The 22171-nt window shown below is 40.9% G+C and overlaps 1 protein-coding gene across 5 annotated transcripts in view; it reads left to right on the forward strand.

The window, feature by feature from the left end:
* The window catches only part of lama5 (laminin, alpha 5), an 88785-nt gene that overhangs the window by 60967 nt on the left and 5647 nt on the right, over positions 1-22171 (forward strand). For 3 of the 5 annotated variants that reach the window (XR_013282232.1, XM_077512146.1, XM_077512147.1), the window contains exons 49-73: positions 292-437; positions 1874-1984; positions 2383-2494; positions 2677-2847; positions 2903-3099; positions 3164-3280; positions 4094-4248; positions 4320-4449; positions 4514-4616; positions 6584-6697; positions 8324-8506; positions 10490-10632; positions 11987-12166; positions 13252-13391; positions 13468-13627; positions 14937-15070; positions 15163-15328; positions 15401-15535; positions 18189-18340; positions 18489-18621; positions 19872-20015; positions 20108-20238; positions 20321-20491; positions 21197-21329; positions 21845-21999. Coding sequence is in view for 4 of the 5 variants with exons in the window: in XM_077512146.1 (XP_077368272.1) it covers positions 292-437; positions 1874-1984; positions 2383-2494; positions 2677-2847; positions 2903-3099; positions 3164-3280; positions 4094-4248; positions 4320-4449; positions 4514-4616; positions 6584-6697; positions 8324-8506; positions 10490-10632; positions 11987-12166; positions 13252-13391; positions 13468-13627; positions 14937-15070; positions 15163-15328; positions 15401-15535; positions 18189-18340; positions 18489-18621; positions 19872-20015; positions 20108-20238; positions 20321-20491; positions 21197-21329; positions 21845-21999 (3616 nt within the window). In the remaining variant the exon portion in view is untranslated. Of the gene's footprint in view, positions 1-291; positions 438-1873; positions 1985-2382; positions 2495-2676; positions 2848-2902; positions 3100-3163; positions 3281-4093; positions 4249-4319; positions 4450-4513; positions 4617-6583; positions 6698-8323; positions 8507-10489; positions 10633-11986; positions 12167-13251; positions 13392-13467; positions 13628-14936; positions 15071-15162; positions 15329-15400; positions 15536-18188; positions 18341-18488; positions 18622-19871; positions 20016-20107; positions 20239-20320; positions 20492-21196; positions 21330-21844; positions 22000-22171 lie in introns of those variants that run through there. The other 2 variants (XM_077512149.1, XM_077512150.1) reach the window with 2 other exon arrangements.

Consider the following 22171-nt stretch of genomic DNA (forward strand, 5'->3'; position numbering starts at 1 on the left):
TACTTCATATGCACTACTAAAATGCTCTTACACACAAAAAAAATATTCACTTACACCTACTACTGAAACTAGCTGAAAATTGTGTTCACACACTACTGAAATGCTCTCATGGGAGGACTGAAACATTCTCAAAATGCACACAAACTGCTGAAACGCTTCTCACACCACGACTGAAATACTCCCACACGACTGAAACTCTCTCACAAAATAATAATCTATCCATCTATCCATTATGCATGTGATGTGAGGTGACGTGATGTGATATGATGTGAATGTGTGTTCCAACGGCAGCATGTGACAGTTGTGTCGTGATCCTGCTGGATGACCTGCACAAGATCGACTTTGACCCGCTTGTCGCACAGCTGCACAACCTCAACACCAGCACCGTGGCCTGGACGCAGCTGCACAACCTCAACGTGTCTGTGAATGATGTCGCCGTGAGTTACACGCGCACGCACGAGTTCGGGAGCGCTTGCTTTACGTTACAAAAAACAGCATAATAAAAATACACTTACACCAGCTTCGTGGGGAATTTAAAGAGGCTTTGGTGCCGTGGGATAGCGACACACAAGCAATGTTCACTCGAATGTTTCATGTGTCTCAGTATTCACACAACGTCCCTGAGCATTCCTTGGACCACGGAGAGCAACATCCATGGACTTAAAACATGTCACAATTAGGGATGTAACGATACCCAAACATCGCGATGCGATATTATCACGATATGAAGGTCACGATAAGATAATTATCACGATATTGTGGGGCGTTGGCGATATTTAAAAAAGATCACAATATTATTAAAAAAAAAAGAGCTCATACTAAAAAAGAAAAAAAACACAATATTGTGCTTTTGTATATAACAGCAATGCATTTAAACCACCTACAATCTCTAATAACAATATTGAGGCACTTACTTGCTAATGCAAGCACACATTGATCACTTCACAAGCAAATTAGGTTCCCCTTCATCTGTCAATTAGCATATATTTTAAACATAGAAGGCCAAAACATCCCTCATGAAAATTTAATTGTACTAATAAAATAGCCACTAGAGGGTGCTAGAACTGCACAAATGGAAATCAACCTGACTTTAACAGATGTGTTCCTTTTTTAAATATTGTGAACACAACGACGATATTGTGGCAGTTTTAATATCACGATATCACGATACTGCCCTTATTGTGACATCCCTAGTCACAGTACCGCTTACTCGCCATAGAGAGAAGTGAAGCCACGGGTGGCTACCATCTAAGCATGCCTTACTTGAATAGCCTACATTGATTTCTCTGTGGCGTTTTCATCTTATTTTCTGACTTTATGGCAAAAATACCACCTTGTATGTCACATGGTTGTAATAAGCCTGGAAGAAGCGCTACATGCACATTTCATCTGTCAGAATTATTATTTTCAATGATAATTTTTTACTTATAAGGTACAGTGGTACATGGTGTGGGCATGTTACAAAAAAATTCAAATCACTTATAATATCAAAATGTAACATTGAATAGGGATTTGTGACTTGAATAAAATCGGCCCTATTTTGTTCATTTTATTTTCGCGCACAGGTCATTTTTAGCATAATTAATTTATCAATACAGCACAATTTGTATAAATACATTACATTACATTGTCCACTCAAATAATGGCAAACATGACAGTGATCACATGACATGAGTATTCGCATTGCATTTGAGACTTTTTTTTTTTTTTTTTTTGTGGCATTTTTCATTCCCACTCCATTAATCACATGTGCCAAATAAATGCGGCTATTGGATAATATGAAACTAGAAAATGTACAGCTCAAGGTGGAATTTTTCATTTTTTTTTTTTTTTAACTTTGTCCTCATATGTTGTCATCTCGCGGCCACCGCAGCATGCCATCCAGAAGCACGACAGCCTGTTGGAAGACAGCCGCCATCGTGCCGCCGTATTGGATGGCGAGATTGTGAACATCAGCGCCGATATGGACGCGCTGCAGGACAAGGTGATGCTTATTTAATGCACGTTTCCATAAAGCAGTCCGCTTTGGTACACCTTTCTCAACAATAAACTTAATGAATCAGCTAACTCAGCCAGGACAAGGCATTTATAAGCTCAAAAGTATATTATTTAATATCTTAAATATTGAAATATCATCCATGTATTTGTGTTTGGGGATCATTCAATCTATTTTCCTGAAATCGTTCAGCCCTACAGTTCAGCCATTTTGTTGTCATCGAGAAGAGTCGTAGCCAACATTCTTGTTCAACGTGTCAACTTCCTCCTCTTAGTTCACCTCACGGTTGCTTACATGCTGTTACCCTCGTTTTTTTTTGGAACGTAAAAACATTCCCATTCAGACACTCGTTTAAGTGCGTGCTGACCTTATGGTGGCGTCCTCAGACTGCTGCAATGGCCGAGCAACTCGGCGAGCTGGCAAACGGCACCTCCGACACGCACCAGAGGGTGCAAAACCTGCTGGACTTCATCCACATGGTGAACATGGATTTAAATGGTAGGAATTATTAGAATGTGTAAAAAATAAAAATAAAAATCAGTGTTCATGAATGTATTGATTGATATTTGATACATTATTTAATTGTCCATTTTAGTGGAAGCTGACAGAAAATAATTGGGAAGCACTGCTGTACTATCACCTGTACCCGTCTGATACATTGCACATGTCAACCCTTGCAGAAATCGTGCAGATGGCCAATTGGTCGCTCAACATCACCGAAGTAAATCAGGACAAAGACGAGCTAGAAAAGAAGATGTTTGAGGTGGAGGCCATGTTGGACAAGATGAGGAGCAGAAGCTGCGCGGGGCAGAAGAAAATGGCCGACCATGAGCAGATGGAGGCAGAAAAACGTAAGTAGGCTCACTCCACAACGCGGCGGACAGGAAGTGATGTGTTTGCGGACAGTGTTGGAGCGTGTAGACAAGGACTTGGCGCGTCGTCTAAAGGACAACGTGAATGCGGGCGAAGCCGCCAAAGAGCGGCTGTCTCGCTTCCACGCCGACTTGATGGCGCTGCGGGACGCGCTGAACGAGGCCATCAACAAGACGGCGCAAGCTTCCGAGGTCAATAACAACAACCGGAAGGCGTTGGAGGACGGCAAGGTGAGTTTGAGCGATCGTCGAAGGGGAGGAGCCATGAACGTCACGTGGCCGTCTGCCGCCTCAGAGAAAAGCGGACGAGCTGACGTCCAAACGCAAGGAGGCGGACGAGCGGCTGCGCATGGCGGAGGACCACGTGGCTCGAGTCAACGACATGCTGTCCATGCTGCACGACTCCAAAGAGGTGCAAACACACGCCCAGAAATGTCATGCATCAATTCCACAGCACAACAAGTACAGGACTGTCTCAGAAAATTAGAATATTGTGGTAAAGTCCATTATTTTCTGGAATGCAATTAAATAAGAAAACATGCCATACATTCTGGATTCATTACAAATCAACTGAAATATTGCAAGACTTTTATTGTTTTAATATTGCTGATTATGGCTTTTTTTTTTTACTTGGTCTGAGGAAATATTCTAATATTTTGAGATACGATATTTGGCTGAAAATGCCATAATCAGCAATATTAAAACAATAAAAGGCTTGCAATATTTCAGTTGATTAGTAATGAATCCAGAATGTATGGCGTCAAAATGTTTTTGGCAGTCAAAGAGTTAACGTGTCGCGGCTTATTTCAGACTTTTTACTGATGCTTCAAGTCGCGTCAGATACAGTACCAATGAAATTAGGGAACATGTCTCAGTGGGCCAATGAACGTGCCTCAGAGAGAGAGAGAGGATTTGTATGAGCGTATTGTAATGATCGGTTGTGGTTGTGAGCAATTGAAAGTGAAAAAAAAAGAATTTTGAGTTGAGTTTAATGAGCATAGGGAACGATTACCATAAATAGACATCTTTGCAGAAAGTGCGACCGCCCACTTTCTGTTGTTGATTTGGCTACTGAATCCGACCATCGCTGGCAACAGACGACATGCGCCATCCGAGGCGACAACAAGTAACACTTGTGTGTTACTTAGCTGTGTTTGCCATTGTTTTTTTATGTCATTATTTTTGTCGCACACAAACGCGCGTCATGTATTGCGTTGTCCCCCAGGATTATGAACGTTTTGCAGCGCAGCTTGACGGCGCCAGGACACCGCTATCCAAGAAGGTGCAGGACTTGACATGGGCCGACTCAAAGATGCCCCTGGTGGAGGAAGCCGAGCGCCACGCCGAGATGCTCCACGCTTTGGCCGCAAATCTGTCCAAGTAAATGATCCTGAACGACGACGGCGTGGGGAAAAAAAAACGAGTGGCCCTTCACGTTGTCGTCTCGTTAGGTTTGTGGAGGAAACAAAGAGCGAAGGTTTGGTGGACGTTACCAAGGCCTACAACAACATCATCAACGGCATCAAAGCGGCTGAGAAGGCAGCAAATGAGGCAGACGAAGCCGCTAGCAAGACGCTGGAGGTGACGGTCAGATGTTGACTCGTGTTGACTCCTCGTGGGTTTTGAAACTTTGTGTTCTTGGTAGAACGTCGGGGACCAGAATCTTGGCCACACGGCTGATTCTCTGCGGAACCGCAGTGTGGCGCTGAAGGAGGAAGTGGAGAACCTCAATGACAAACTCAACAATGGTAACAGTGCTTCCTTGATGACGGCTCCTCCTCACTGGTGTGCATTTATCCGCCTTTCACGAAGCCAGATTGGCCAATTAGTGTGGAGCACATAATAGAAGCCTGACACGTTCCTACTTACTGTTGAATTCAATGATTTTTTTTTCTCCCTTTGCTCCATGGCAAACTATGTTCCGTATTTTCCGCACTATAAGGCGCACCTTCAATGAATGACACATTTTAAAACTTTTTTCATATATTAGGCTCTACAGTAGAGGCTGGGGTTACGTTATGCATCCATTAGAAGGTGCTGCGCTAAAGGGAATGTCAACAAAACAGTCAGATAGGTCAGTCAAACTTTATGAATAGATTACAAAGCAGCTTTATGACAACTCCATTCACTCCCAAAATGAATAAACAGCTGTTTTATTATTTTCTCTGAGGTAAAGTATTAGTATTAGCTAGCGATCCAAGATGGCGGGATCTTCTACGCATGCACGTCACCGATCGTGCAGGGTCACCGATAGCGTATTGACAGCGAGACCTGTTGCGGCTCAATATTGATCCATATATAAGGCGCACTGGATTATAAAGCGCATGGTCAGCTTTTGAAAAAATTGAAGGCTTTTAGGTGCGCCTTATAGTCGTGAAAATACAGTAAATGTATTAGCCATCAAATTGTTGTTTGCTCAAATTGCTGACTTGATGTCTGAGGCCGGGGCGGCACGGTGAATGAGTGGTTAGCACGTCCGCCTCCCAGTACTGAGGACTCGGGTTCGAGTCCAGGCGCCGGCCTTCCTGGGTGGAGTTTGCATGTTCTCCTCGTGCCCGCGTGGGTCTTCTCCGGGTACTCCGGTCTCCTCCCACATTCCAAAGACATGCATGGCAGGTTAATTGGACGCTCCGAATTGTCCTTAGGTGTGCTTGTGAGTGGGGATGGTTGTTTGTCTCTGTGTGCGCTGCGATTGGTTGGCAAACTGTTCAGGGTGTACTCCGCCTACTGCCCAAAGCCAGCTTAGATAGGCTCCAGCATCCCCTGCGAGGAATTAGCGGTCTAGAAAATGGATGGGTGGATGTCTGAGGCCTAGTGGCTTTGTGTCATCAGCATTGTCATTTGAATCCATCAAGAATCAACAGAAACACATTTTGCCTCGAAAATAATATGACACTGTTAGCTGTCGTTGTCGTTGAACGCCAAAGGGACCAATAAAGTCAAGTCTAAGTCTAAGTCTGTCAATAAAGACTCGGTTCCCATCGTTCACATTGAAGAGCCGTTCAAATGACTCGATTCGTTCATCATTAATCAACTCAGAGTCCGTTTTATGTTTGCGCATGACGTCTAAAACTGCTGTTAGCTCGCTGTTAGCTAGCAGTCACGGCTAAACGCTGGCAACCGGCGCCGTACAATACAACGTCAGCATAATTATGTCTTATTAGCCTCTTCGCTGGTGCTTGAACGTAACTTCAGTACTAAGTTGTGTTACTGACGTCTGGCCCAAAAGTTTGATGCATTTATATTGCAATTGTTGACAATCTCCGAATAGAGGCGCACATCTTCAGCCCCAATGACACGCTTCCGGTAACAACTTCAAAATAAAAGTGCTGCAATGCATTGATATACATATAATACTTGGTAAAGTAAGGTTTATTTTGAAATTTGGTTTCTCACAGCTCCGTGTACTGTCGTGCATACTGCCGTTAGCTTGACTTTCTCCGCGGCTATGCGAGGCAGAAATGTCGTTTCAGCTCTACTATTAATAAGCGTTTTTGTACGATTATGCCTATTTTGTTATCGTAGAGGGTTGTAATCGAAATCGTAATTGAATTTCGATTAATTGCGCAGAACTACTGTGATGTGTTTGCTCTGTTAGCTTCGCATGTGTAAACGTTTTACCTGTGTCACTTGGTGGATGTAAATCTGACCGCATAACATTTGTGCTCATTTGTGTGTGTGTTTTTTTTTTTTTTCTAATGTTTCCGCACCACAGAGTTAAAACCTCAGCTAGAAGATGCCCTGAAGAGACTGAACGATGCCAAAACCAAACAAAATCAAGTGGCCGCGGACTTCAAGATGGTCCAGAACAACCTGAATTCCTCCTCCAGTATGCATGTTCAGCACACGCACAACAAACGCAACGTAACTAGCTACCAGGGATGAACGGTTTTACAGTGTACCAACAAACTGTGGTAACGTTTAGTGAGTGGTGTTGCGACTTTTTGGCTTGTCCACAGAAAGTCACTCGCATGATTTCACTGATGCCCTTCGTGATGCAACCCATCCATCTTTAAAAATCTGGATTGGGACGGAGCAATCCATCCTGGGAAAATGTTTGTGGTACAGTGGGGGATGAAACAAGCTGGCGCTAAAGTGATGGTGTTAAGTGAACCGAGAAAGAGAGAACCAGATGGGACAGGAGATTTGAACTGTGCCTCCCATTGATCAGAAGGTTACTCGTTAGTGGACAAAAGGAACGGCTGTTGAAGTGCAGTTGTTTATTGACATCTGAACTTCAGCTGTTGGCCAGTCTTGACGAGCAACTGGCTATTTGCTTTTGTGTTTGCTGCTATTTACAATTTCTAATGTGTAAAAAGTGCATATTCAAATCGGACTGCTTTAGATATAAAGTGGTACCTCTACTTACGAAATTAATTGGTTCTGGAAGAAAGTTCTTAAGGAGAAAATTTTGTCAGTAGAGACGCATTTTCCATGTAAATTCCATGTAAATGTAAATGAGAATAAAAAAGAGAAAGAAATATGGACTTAAAACAAACTGTAAAAGAAAAGATTTCAAGTGCATCTGAAATTCAAAAATAAATTGAAATCCTTAATTAAACTATAAACATTTTTTGACTGACCATCTCAAACCATATGATACGGAAAAATAAAATGACATAAAATCAATAAATAATAATGTATTCAAACTGATTACCAACATTAACTCAGGAGCACAATATTTAAAAAAAAAACTTGAACCTGCAAAACAAAAATAGATAAAATAATTTGTGCTGATTTTATTTTTTATTTTTTGGTGTGTGCAAAGCGCGTATGCTCAGTGCAAACAAAACCCCTACACCACCGAGCGAATGCTCCCCTGCGCGCACTCTGCCAATAATGAGAGCGCCACTGCCCCCTAATGTAGTGGAGATGCAATTGCACTTTATTCTAGGACAGTTAAAAAATAATAATAATAAATAAAAAAAATAAAAAAGCATGTTCCCCGAAGTCAAACGCGCCCCCCTTGATGGAGCCCCGCCCCCCTGGGGGGGCCCGCCCCACTATTTGAGAAGCACTGAGGTCGACCGACCTCTCTGAGAAATGGAATACCAATCCATTTTCTTGAATGCGCACAACCGAGTGTGGCTGAAAACTCCATTAACTCATTTGGTCCCAAAAACGTATAAATATGTTCTAGTTTAAATGTTTCAAGTGTCCCAAAGACGTAGTTATACGTTTTTTTGTTGTTTTTTTTGTTTTCAAATACTAGAGCATACAGAAAGCTTTGATGCAGCCTCTGGACTGCAGAGAACGGGTGAAGCAATGGTAGTAATTACGAAAACGGCCAGCAGGTGGCAGCAGAGTATAAGAGATCAACCAGGGCCATGTGGAAAACAGTGAAACAGTGAAAATGGCTGGGAGTGAATGAGTTAATGAACCGCAGGACTCAAAGCACGTCGAAAGACGTCGTCCGGAGAATACGGCGAGTGTTCACTCCTGAATGCCCTTGCAGACGTCAGCCACGACATCGACACGGCCAAGCAAGCGGTGCATCAGGCCAATGCGTCGGCCTCGCAAGTCAACGACGTCCTGCGGCCAATCAGAGAGCAGCTAGACCGATGGCAGCAGACTTACAGCGATGCCAACACCACCAACAAGGACGTCAGCGAGGCTCTGACGGAGGCCAACAAGACAGGTAGGGGTGTGCTCAAAAAATCGATACGGCAATATATCGTTGCGGGCCTCATTACAAAACACGTATCGATACGCAGGCGTCAGAATCGATATTGCTCGTTAACTTTCAATAGGCAGTTCACGTTTGCCTTTGCAGCTGGCATTGTACCTAAAAAATAAAAACCAGCAGCGTCTTTGAAGTTAATTGCCTTCAATTAATCCAAAAATAGCTCACCAGTGATTGGACACGGTGTCTTGCTAAGATAAAATGAAAACAGAGGAAGAATATCAACATTTATTTACTTATAAACTAGGGGTGTGAATTGCCTAGTACCTGACTATTCGATTCGTATCACGATTCACAGGTCACGATTCGATTCGATACCGATTAATCCCGATACGAATTTATAAGTCGATTGTTGCGATTTTTTTTCATTCAAATTTAGAAAATACTAATCAGTAAGCTTGTAGAGTGTAAGATTTATATGAAAATGTATTATTTATTTATCTGAAATTTCAGTCTTATAGAGGTTGTAATCTGTTTCATGTTTGAACAGCATTCAAATAAAATATTAAGGCTTAATGTTCCGTTCATATAACATTCTTCCATGCTCAAGGTGTGAATCCTAACCCGAAGTCAGACGTTTTGTTGAATATTTTTCCATTAAAAATGGAAGTTTAAAAATCGATTCACACGCACACACACACACAAAAACAAATGATGATAAGACGTTGAATCGGTAAGACTACCGAATGAACAATTCTGAGCTCTTTAAAAAAAAAAAAAAAAAAAAAAAAAAAAAAAAAAAAAAAACACGTTTTTTTTTTATTGAATCGATTCGAGAATCGCGCGATGTAGTATCGCGATATATCGCCGAATCGATTTTTTTTTAACACCCCTATTATAAACTTAACATGGCGTTCACATTTAATAGGGATGTAACGATAAGCGCAATATCGTGATATTAAAACTGCCGCAATATCATCGTCGTCATTTTCACGATATTTAAAAGCAACATATTTGTGAAAAAAGTCAGGTTGATTTCCATTTGTGCAGTTCTGGCACCCTCTTCTGGCTAGTTTTTAATGCAATTTAATTTTTATTAGGGATGTTTTGGCCCTTCTAGGTTTAAAATCTACGCTAATGGTCAGGTGAAGGGGAACGTCAATATGTGCAGGAACTCAATGTGTGCATGCATTAACAACACAACAATAATAATAATAATAAAACACTATAATAATAATAATAATAACATAACCTTGATGTTATGTACAAAAGCACAATGTTATTATGCTATTTTTTAGTATGAGCTTTTTTTTTTTTTTTTTTTTTTTTTACAGTATTGTGACTTTTTTAAATATCGCCAACATCCTCACAATATCGTGATAATTGTCATATCGTGAGCTTCATATCGTGATAATATGGAATCGTGACGTTTGGATATCGTTACATCCCTAACATTTAAAACCAGGCATGCCGCTTGGTGGTAAACCACAAGAGCTGCTAACAAAAATATTTTTGTCAGTCATTACCGGTAAGCATTTTTTTTTTTAAAGAACTAAACTAATAAAAACTAATAGAACCACCCTGAAAACTAATAAAAACTAACTAAAATGAAAAATTCCCCAACTATAATAACCCTACTGCCATATTACAAATAAATTGGTTTATATGCTGTAGCATTTTTCTAAATATGCAAAAGCACAAATAAATTATTTGTACAATTTTTAGGACTAACAAAGTTTTCTTCATAACATGATGTGGCCCTTGCGTCCATTTTCTGGATGTGGCCCTCAAATGAAAAAGTTTGGACACCCCTGATTTACATTATCATGAGTCCTTCAATCGTTTTTGCAGTTGAGGATTTGTTTCCCTAAAATTGGTTAATAAGCATGCATTTATTTTCACATTTATGTATTGTCGTTTTGTGAACATTAAATCTGCTCAAAATGTGAACGGCTTCGACTGTGTTGTTTCCTTCCATGTGGCTGCCGTGCGCCGCAGTCAGCATGCTGGGTGACGCCATCCCGCTCCTCCTCAACAAGCTGGACCAGCTTCACAATCGCTCGGTGCAGATGCCGAACATCTCGGAGAGCATCAGCCGCATCCGACAACTCATCCAGCAGGCGCGCAATGCAGCCAGCAAGGTACATACGCCGCCACAACGCCACTTCGGGATGACGTCATCGTTCGTGTCGGCCATTGTTTGAATTGGAATTATTACGCTTCCTTGTTTCGGTTCTGATGCAAAACGATTCTCAATTACAATTTGTTTCATTTTAGTTAGCATCTTGCAGTGCAAAATAAAATGATATTTGACACAGCAAATGTCATTTGCACACATTGTACGATGACACTTGCGTTCTAGTACACTGAGTGGAAAGGCAAAAGAACAGAAGACGTTCTTGTCTCACTTCCTTGTTTTCAACCAATCAGTCTTCATTCGATCGGGCCAAAAGCTTTTGAATAGAATTCTGATGGACACATTTTTGGAGAATTTTTAATCTACCCAAAAGTGACGAAAGAACAGAAGGAGGCTTTAACTGCTGAAATGACAGATGGAGAAATAAAACCATTTCAAATATCAAGCAAAGCAAGACCACCGAAAGCAAGCAGGGGTGTCCAAATTACGGCCCGGGGGGCCATTTGCGGCCATTTTTTAGTGGCCCGCGACATATGGTAAAAATGGCATTTGACTCAAATAAAATAAAAATAAAAGTTCAAATAAAATAAAAACCATTACACGGGTGCTATTAAAGGTTATTTTAGTTAACTAAAACTAACGAAAATTCATAAAACAAAAACGAAGATGCTTTTTAAAAAAAATAAAATTAACTGAAAATGCATTTTATGTTTACAAAACTAACTAAAATAAAACTATAATTATAGCAAACGTCCTTTGTTTTAGTCTTTAGTAATTAATTGAAAGCATGAACCTTTGGGGATGATTTTAAATGTGATTTTTAGTATATTTATTTTGATATAAACCGGAATAATGACATCATGCCTGCCCATGGTGTTTTTTTAAATATTCCGCACAAGTAATACACATTAAAAAAAAAACTAAAACTAATACTGAAACTAACTAAACGAAAAGTAAGCATTTATTAAAGAACTAAAACTAATTTTTAAAAAAACTAACAGAACCACCCTGAAAAATAATTAAAACTAACTAAATTTTTAAAAACTAAATAAAAACTAAAATGAAAAATTCCAAAACTATTATAACCCTACTGCCATATTTCAAATAAATTGGTTTATATAGTGTAGCATTTTTCTAAATATGCAAAAGCACAAATAATTTATTTGTACAATTTTTAGGACTACTAAACCCAATTTCTCTTCATAACATAATGTGGCCCTTGCGTCCTTCTGATTTTCTGTATGTGGCCCTCAAATGACAAAGTTTGGACACCCCTGACATATAGAGACGAAGATTGAGCGCTGCAGAAACAGGAATGTCAATTTCTTCTTCGTCCTCCACCTCCTCCGTCCATCCAGGTGAGCGTTCCCGTGAAGTTCAACGGCACGTCAGGCATTCAGGTGCGCACACCGCCCAACCTGGCAGACCTGGCGTCCTACACCTCCCTCAAGTTCTACATCACGTTGCCCGAGGCGACGCGCTCCCGCCGGCAGGACGACGACGCCAAGCAGTTTGTCTTCTACCTCGGCAACAAAGATGTAAGCGTCGACGCTCGCTTTGTCGTTTGTCTCTCAAATTCTGTCGTTTTAATGACATTTTAGACTGAGTTTGATATATATATTTTTTTTTTATGCAATATTTGCATTTAGTTATTCTTAGTTTAAAGGGGAGCCATTTTTAGGAGCAAAAAGCAAAAAAGTTCATACTTTGTCCAGAATTAATTTGACCTTTATTTATTATTTATTATTATTATTTTTCATGTACAATTAATACATTTAAAAAGGGTTAGGGATCAGGCTATATTTTACATTCTATTTTTGTCCACTTGCTGTGAACTGAAGATGACATCATCACCTGTGCTGAGGAAACAGGTAACGACCATTCAAGGCTCTTGCTCAGCAAACTGAGCCATGATTGGTCGTTACCCGTTTACAGAGCACAGGTGATGATGTCATCTTCAGTCGACGGCAAGAGGCGAAATTAGTTTGTAAAGTTCTTAACTGTTCATGAAAAATAATTAAGTTATCACATTAATTAGAGACAAAATATCTTCTTAGTGTAGAAAATGTCTCAATAACTTTTTTAGTTTAGTTTTTAGTTTTTTTTTATAAGGGTTATTTGTAAAGTGCAAATTTTGAAAAGGTCAGAAAAAGTATTGCTCAACTAGTGTTGTTCCGATACCGTTTTTTGGCCCCCGATACCGATTCCGATACCCAGCTTTGCAGTATCGGCCGATACCGATACCTTACCGATACTTAAGGTTTTTTTTCCTCAACATGAAAAAGCTGTCCTGCCATTGGTTCAGAGTATTCAAGGGCCAATAGGATATCTTAGATCGGCATGTAGTGAGCATGTCACATATCAGTGAATGTCGTGCACGAGCGGTATCGGCGCCTCTGCTGATACCAGTATCGGTATCGGAACAACACTTATAAAAACACAACAAAAGATGCCAATTTGAAAAATGTACAGCGGTGCCTTGAGATCTGAGTGACCCAACTTCTGAGTTTTTCAAAATACAAGCCGTCCTTTGGCCGATTTTTTTTTGCGATGTTTTGGCGCGCTAACTTGACATACAAGCACCGTATGTAGCGTGTGTGGATTGACTTTCTGGTCTTTGTAGTCCTCAAAGGATTTCCTGGGAATGGCGCTCGAGGAGAGGAAGCTGCGCTGGTACTTCAACATCGGAGGAGAAACGGCAGAGTTGTTGATGTCTGAGGATGTCCAGTCCGACGGGAACTTTAACAGCGTGGTCCTCGAGAGGTAGGACGCGCTCCACGTGCACGTGTGTGTGACTTTGGTGTTGGTTTTTCTAACGCTGTGTTTTTTTGTGTCGAAGGATCTTGCAGTATGGTCAGATGTCAATGTCTTCCGAGGCCTCGGAAGGTGACCAGAGGGTCACCAAAGCCTATGTGGAGGCGGAAGGAGATCAAGGGCTCCTCAACCTTTTGACCAACGACACTGTCTTCTATGTCGGGGGCTATCCCGGCACTTTTAAGGTGGGCCCACTCACCACCTTAACTCATTTGCTCCCAATAACGTGTAAACACGTTGTTTTTTTAAATGTTTTAAGTGTCCCAAAGACGTATTTATACGTTTTTGGGTTTTTTTTAATGCTAGAGCATACAGAAGGCTTTGCAGAAATGGTAGTTATTACACAAACGGCCAGCAGGTGGCAGCAGAGCAAAGGAGATCAACCGGGGCCATGTGGGGGAAAAAAAAAACTTAATTACCGTAATTTTAAATAGATTTGTGAAAACTGATGAAACTTAGCTCTCTTCTCATGCTAATTGCTGCAAAACGGAAACAGATAGAAACATTTTTTTTTTCCTGATGAAAGAAGAGACTTTAATCTTTCTTTTGATAGGTTCCATGCTTTTGTAGCAATTGAACACAATATTCTGTGGGCCTTGCAAAATCAGTCCAAATCCAGTAAAACAGCCGGGAGCGAACGGGATTGCGAAATGTGAAAATGGCGGCGAGTGAATGAGTTAAAAAAAACATTGAGAATAAAAGACAACACAGTATGTTCTATGATACCATATGATACGGAAAAATAAAATTACATAAAATCAATAAATAATAATGCATTCAAACTGATCACCAACATTAACTTAGGAGCACAATATAAAAAAAAACAAAAAAAAAACAAAAAAACAAAAAAAAACTTTAACCTTCAAAACAAAAATATATCAAATAAAATAATTTGTGCTGATTTTTTTTTTTTTTTTTTTTGCTGTGCAAAGCGCGCATGCTCAGTGCAAACAAAACCCCTACACCACCGAACGAATGCTTCCTGCGCACACTCTGCTATTAATGAGAGCTCCACTGCCCCCTAATGTAGTGCAGGTGCAATTGCATTTTATTGTAGGAGAGTAAAAAACATCAAAATAAAAAAAGCATGTTCCCCGAGGTCAAACGTGCCCCCTTGGTAGAGCTTTGCACCCCACATTTTTTTTTTTTTTTTTTTTTTTTCAACCAGCAACCAAGAGAAACAATATAGCGGCGGGCTAACAACAACTCTTTAATGCCAATTTGCAAAAGTTACCGTCAGCCGCAACCACGGAAAAAACACAACACGCTAGCATGCGTAGGTTATGAGACAAAAAAAAAAAAAGTCTGTGTTGCTTTCAATGCCCGTCGAGACCATAGGAAACCACATAACCTGCAAATCGTACACAAGGGTTGCTACAATATTGTTTTGAAATTACTGCAAAGTCTTCAAGGTCACTTCCGTATGCTGCCATGATGATCTCAAATCTTCCATTGTTATTATTGGAACTGAGCTTTCTTCACCCCGTTTGTTAGCCCCCTTCGCCGCTCGCCCTGCCCAACTTCAAGGGCTGCATGGAGTTGGACACGCTCAACGAGGAAGTGCTCAGCTTGTACAATTTTGAGCAAATCTTCCAGCTCAACACCACGCAAGAGAAGCCGTGTGGCAGGTGAGAGCCCGCACGCATCCACTCGGCCGCCTTCCCGACATCTTCCGACCGTTGACGTGCGTTTGTCGATCACGGCGTTAAAAAAAAAAAAGGTCCAAGCCCGCACTGACGCAGGCCTGGGTGAACGACGGCGCGTATTTCGACGGCACCGGCTTCGCCGAGATTTCCTTCAGCGACGAGTCGGCGCGCATGCAACGCTTCGAGCAGGAAGTCAAGCTCATCTCCCACAAAGGGATTTTGCTGCTGCTTCGCAACGCCGTACGTGTCCGTCAGGTGACCTTTCATGAAATGCGCGGACCAGATGCCGAGCGTCTCGTGTGTCCAAACCAGGACCAGTTCTTGTGTCTGGCTGTTATCCGAGGCCACCTGAAGGTCTTCTTCCAGTTTGACGGCGAGATGGAGGAGTTCCAGCCCAAAGATGCCACTTCACCGCTCCTGAGGGTCAGCGACGCCAGTCCCAAAGTGGTGCGTTACACTTTTGATATGAACTTTGATAAAAACATCACAGACTGGGGCGGAGCTTACATTGAATAAATGTCATTTTACGTGTTGCTATATCATAAAATAGTAGTCTGATTACAGTTACTATTCAAATATTTAACCCTATAAAGCCAAACGTATCATAAATACTAGGGATGTTCGATACCACTTTTTTTCAGACCGATACTCAGACCCTCAGCCTTCACCGATACCGGTACCAATTGCCGATACCAGTAGTACATTTTGACAAATAAAACAAATCACTAAAAGATATTTTTAAACAAATATATTTCCTTTAATGTTGACAAAAAAACAGCACAGTCACTCTTCAATAGTCTTAACACTCAAAATAAAACACAAAAATGCTCTTTTAGTTTAAGATTCACAATTTTGAAGTATTTCTAAACCGGTGAAGTTTTGGTGAAAAACTGCTGCAAGCTAGCTAGCGCCACTTACAGGCAAGGAGGACTCACTTAACGTCTTCCCCCTCTGCCATCGCTTGCTTGTACTCGTCTGCGTCACGAGTGCTCGAGTACTTGAAAAAAGGCTGGTATCGGCCCGATATCGATACCTGGTATCGGTACTCGCCCATCCCTACTTATATAATAATAATAATAATTAGGGATGTTCGATACCACTTTTTTTCAGACCGATACCGATACTCAGACCCTCAGTACTCACCGATACCGATACCAACTGCCGATACCAGTAGTACATTTTGACAAATAAAACAAATCACTAAAAGATATTTTTAAACAAATATATTTCCTTTAATTTTGACAAAAAAACAACAACACAGTCACTCTTCAATAGTCTTAACGCTCAAAATAAAACACAAAAATGCTCTTTTAGTTTAAGATTCACAATTTTGAAGTATTTCTAAACCGGTGAAGTTTTGGTGAAAAACTGCTGCAAGCTAGCTAGCGCCGCTTACAGGCAAGGAGGACTCACTTAACGTCTTCCCCCTCTGCCATCGCTCGCTTGTACTCGTCTGCGTCACGAGTGCTCGAGTACTTGAAAAAAGGCTGGTATCGGCCCGATATCGATACCTGGTATCGGTACTCGCCCATCCCTACTTATATAATAATAATAATAATTAGGGATGTTCGATACCACTTTTTTTCAGACCGATACCGATACTCAGACCCTCAGCACTCACCGATACCGATACCAATTGCCGATACCAGTAGTACATTTTGACAAATAAAACAAATCACTAAAAGATATTTTTAAACAAATATATTTCCTTTAATTTTGACAAAAAAAAACCAACACAGTCGCTCTTCAATAGTCTTAACGCTCAAAATAAAACACAAAATGCTCTTTTAGTTTAAGATTCACAATTTTGAAGTATTTCTAAACCGGTGAAGTTTTGGTGAAAAACTGCTGCAAGCTAGCTAGCGCCACTTACAGGCAAGGAGGACTCACTTAACGTCTTCCCCCTCTGCCATCGCTCGCTTGTACTCGTCTGCGTCACGAGTGCTCGAGTACTTGAAAAAAGGCTGGTATCGGCCCGATATCGATACCTGGTATCGGTACTCGCCCATCCCTAATAAATACAAGACATTTTGAGCCCTCTATTTCATGAGTATAATAAAAAAAAAATTCCCATTAAAACCCTAACGTATATGATATGACACATGCATTGGACGGATATTCCATTAGAGGGCAGTATCACCCAGTTGATGGCTTTCCCAGCGACCTTGCAAGATGGCCCCGATTGAGAAAAGAGAGACATCTATAATTATTAATAGTGGGAAATGTTCTTTCAGTTTTTTGGAAATACTAATATGTTTGCTATGTCTGTTCATTATTCTATATTTTTTTAACAGTTATAAATGTATGATTTTAAGTATTGTGACCGGATGTATCAAATATGACACCAATCAAAAGTCTTTTTTTATTTTTATTATTTTTTTTTTTTTTTATTCAAAAGGATCAATAAATACTCTCTTTTCAAAAAATATTTCATGGTTTAGGCTTTATAGGGTTAAAGGGATACTTTACTTATTTAGCCATTTTTGGTAGTCAAACATTAATATTTTGCCTATAATAAGTTTGACATTTTCATTATTTTTCACGTACAATTAGTACCTTTAAAAACAAATTTTGCAACTTGTCGACTGAAAATGACATCACAAGGGCTCAGGGAACCAATCACAGCTCAGCTTGTGAATGTCACATGACCAAACCTAGAAAACAATCATATCTATTTGTGTTACCAGTAATTGAATTTGTATCGTATTTAACACGTTTGTTTGTCTATGAGTAAAATAAATATTAATAATGCTAATAATAATTCATAATTAAATAAATCGTAACTTTAAGTTGTGTGTAAAATAATGACATTCAGGACGATTTCCCTGTACAAGGACTGCTTGTAAAGTTTCAAATTTTATATATTGATTGTGGCTGACTGATTAATTAGTCCGACATTGCAACTTTTTTTTTTTTTTTTTTTTTTTTTTTTACTTTACAAAATCATCTGGCCCGCGGGCCTTATGTTTGACACCACTGATCTACATCATATTGTGGATGCCCAAAGAGTTTTATTTATTCACTTTCATTTATTTGCCAACTTAATCTATTGAATTGTAAAGTAGAAGCTGATTGGCTGATTGATTGTGGACTTGTTTAGCTGGAGATCATCATCCTGCGATCTTCTCCGTATCGAGTGGTGGTGAGGAGCAACCGCAATCACCTCTTCACGCACCTTTTCCCTGAGAACATCCCAGCTTTTGGACGCACGTACTTTCTGGGAGGAGTCCCCGAACCCAACATGCCCGACAGGTAAAAAAAAAACGCACGCGCGCGCACGTCTTCCTGGCCCAAATCGAAACGCTTATTAGCAATCACATATTGACACAAAATGCAGTGTTGCTTTTTGGTATGACGTTTGCGTCAAGGCGTTTGTTGTTTTTGTTGCGCGGTGGTGCAGGTTGCGGCCCTTGTTTCCCCAGCAGGGCTCTCTGAAAGGATGTTTCCGGAACGTCAAGGCCCAGAACTCGCACATCGACCTGAAGAGGATGAAAAACTCCGGCGTCAGTTTTGGTTGTGACAGCGACCTGCTGGTAGGCAACGCCAAACACCGACAGCGCATCTCATTTCTTTCTTTCATAATAATGCGGGGGCAGGAACTTCAAGTGCAACTCAGGCCTATACCAGACTTCCCCGCCTCATTAATATTTGATGGGGGCGTTGCCTGGAGGACCGTCGGGCTTGTATACACCACGGTGGTACATCGACTACGTCAGATCATTCAAGAAGTGACATCGGTCGTCGATCTTCTTCCCATGAGAGGATAAACAGCCAAATTGTGTTTATTACAGTGTTTAACCTGAAGATGGCGCCACACAAAACTTTTTTTTTGTTTTTTTGCCCTAAATTCAAGCTTTAAACAAACATGCACCAAAATGTCACAAATAATGACCAGGACACATAGATCGTAGGGGTGTGCCAAAAAATCGATTCATAAAAGAATCGAGATTCTCATTTATTAATCGAATCAAGTCGATATTTAATCTCCAAAAATCAGTTTTATTTAAATTAGGAATGAAGAAGAAGGGGCAAAGGCAGTTGTAGCCCACATGTTGTTTTTGTGGAAAAAGGCACTTACAATACAAAATTAATAAATGTTTAAAAAAAAAAAAAAAGACACTTTAATGTCTCTATTTGTCATTTTGTCTTGCAAAGCAGACTGGAGTCGATCATGACAATGTTGTGCATATCTGTAAATTGAAGCAGAAATCATTTGTCAATCAAATCATTTTGAATCGAAAATCGTTTGAATCGAAAATCGATTCTGAATCGAATCGTAGACCCAAAAATCGTAATCGAATCGAATCGTGAGACGGTCAAAGATTCCCAGATTCGTATACACCCGTTTATACATTTTATCAGAAAAACAAAAAAAACGATTTGGTATTGAGTATCCCTTTAACTCTTTCATTGCCGAGCATGATCCAAAAAGACCTCCGTTAGCGTGCTGGCTGATTTTGAGCATTTTCACTCATCTTTCAAAGCCAACATGGTACCATTTGAAAGACTGGATTCCGTTCTTTTGAGCCCATTTAGAGTGGGACCAAATAGAGTCAGTTTTAGAGTAATATTTACTCTTGGAAGAGAGTCAAATCAAGAATTGAAAAAAACTGAAATAAATAAAAGTCACTCAAGGGTTGAGGAACGAAGTCAAACTATGAAAAACACTGCGACTTATAATCCGAAAAATATGGTCCCATTTGAAAATCGGTAATGAATTAAAATAGTCATAGAATGATCCTGTTGTGCGGTGAAGTGACGACGACACCCACGTTCTCGGCAGGTGGCTCGCGAGGCTCACTTCTCGGGTCAGAGCTACTTGGACCTGGCGTTGAGCAACGTCCCGGGGCTCGGCAGCAACTTCTACGCCAGCTTCAGCTTTCGGACCGAGCGCAAAGACGGACTCCTGCTCTTCCATCACGACCAGGTGACGCCCGCTTGCCGCTTGCCGCTTGCCGCATCATTCCACGGCCTCGCTCGACCTGCCGCGCGTGAATTTTCGCTTTCATGCTTGCGCAGGATGGCGTTTGTCAGGTGTTTCTGCACGACGGTCACGTGGTGGTGAGAGCAGGCCGCGCCGAGGTGAAGACGCAGAAGACGTACAACGACAACAACAGTCACTACGTGGCCATCTACAACAACATCAACGGGTATTGATTGATTGATACCAAAAACAGAAGTTCACCTTAACCTCCACTTTGTGCTCTAACTTCTACGAACGTCCTACTCAAGGATGCGTGTTTACATGAATGACATGCTGGAGAAGTCCAAGCAGGGCGTCTGGCTGGACACCAGGGGGCGTGGCCTGGTGGCCGGCTTGGAGGGGCGCACCTTCTTGGGGGGCCTGCCCGATCAGAGCCTCAGCAACCTGACAGGATGCATCAGCAACGTCTTCATCAGGAGGTGAGGGTGAAAGTTCACGATATGAAGGTCATGATACGATAATTATCACGATATTGTGTGTGTGTGTGGGGGGGGGGGGGCGATAAATAAGATTACAATATTGTAAAAAAAAAAAAAAAAAAGAGCTCAATATTATGCTTTTGTACATAACAGCAATGCATTTAAACCACCTACAATCTCTAATAACAATATTGAGGCACTTACTTGCTAATGCAAGCACACATTGATCGCTTCACAAGCAAATTAGGTTCCCCTTCATCTGACAAGTAGCACAGATTTGAAACATAGAAGGCCAAAACATCCCTCATGAAAATTAAATTGCACTAATAAACGAGCCACTAGAGGGTGCTAGAACTGCACAAATGGTTATGGAGTTGATTCGTCATTTAACACAGTAGTTGCGTTCAACAGATTCACGAGTAATATAGATATCTATTTTCGCTAGCGTCTAAAACAGGATGTGACGTGTAGCTTTCTTCTTCGCGAGTTCAGCTTCGACGCGAGGACTTGACACGGCTGGATCAAGTATCAACATTGTGATGCATTCAATCATCATAACATACAGTGTCAACACAACAGAATCGACATCTACGTCATGATCGCGTCACTCTGTCTGCAGTATGAACAAATAGTAATGACGACGCAAGGATCTTTGAATTTTAGCAAGAAACACAAAAAATTCCGTCTGTCTGCGTTTGTCATCAGGGAGATCAGTCCTCAGATGGTGGTGAACCTGCTGAAGGTCAGAGATAACGTCAACGTCCCTCTCGACTGTCCTGCCGCCACAAAGCCTCAGCAAATTGTGTCCGTTCCACCCAAACACAACAGCAAGGTCAAGGTATGCACATGGACACACTCCCTTTCAACCCTTTCTTTACTGATACCTTTTAACTCATTCAAGGCCAAAAACGTGTAAAAACGTTTTTAATACTTTGTCATTCACTCCCGAAGACGTGTTTACACGTTTTTTTTTGTTTTTTTTAATGCAAGAACATACATAAGGCTTTGATGCAGCGTCTGACATGAAGAGGTGGCTTAAAGCAATGGTAGTTATTAAAAACACAGCCAGCAGGGGGCAGCAGAGTATACGAGATCAGCCAGGGGCCCAGGGCCATGTTGTTCTGTTTGTCAACAAGCTCCGTTTGTCAGCGTTTTCACCAGGAATGTGAATATTGATAAAACTTTGTTATATTCTAATGCTAATAGCTGCAAAATGGAAACAGATACAAATGTACTTTTTTTTTTTCATGATGAAAGTAGAGACTAATATTTCTTTTTGTAGGTTCCATGTTTTTAAATAAAGAAACAGTGCTGCATAAGCATACACACACTCAGTATGTGTACATTTTTCAGGGGAAAAATAGGAAGCTGTCAGGGTCACGCAGTCGCAACACCAGGGAGTCGTGCCAGGGGGTGCTGTTGGAGCAGGAAGTGGGAGCGGCGCAATTTAGCGGCTCAACGCTAAGCTACCAACGCTTTGACTCAGTTCCTGCTTCCCTGAGCTCGAAGTGAGTATGAACACTGTGTGTATGCGAAAATAATTCACAATTTGTTATACGCGTAATTTCATGCATCCACTTTTCATTTTATCTTTGTATGTATGTTTTATATTTTACATGTACAGGTTGTCCCAAAAGCCGCTATAGACTTCTTTTTTTCCCCCCCATTTTACTTCAGGTA

This window comes from Festucalex cinctus, chromosome 2 (genome assembly GCF_051991245.1).
Source record: "Festucalex cinctus isolate MCC-2025b chromosome 2, RoL_Fcin_1.0, whole genome shotgun sequence".
Lineage (NCBI taxonomy): Eukaryota > Metazoa > Chordata > Actinopteri > Syngnathiformes > Syngnathidae > Festucalex > Festucalex cinctus.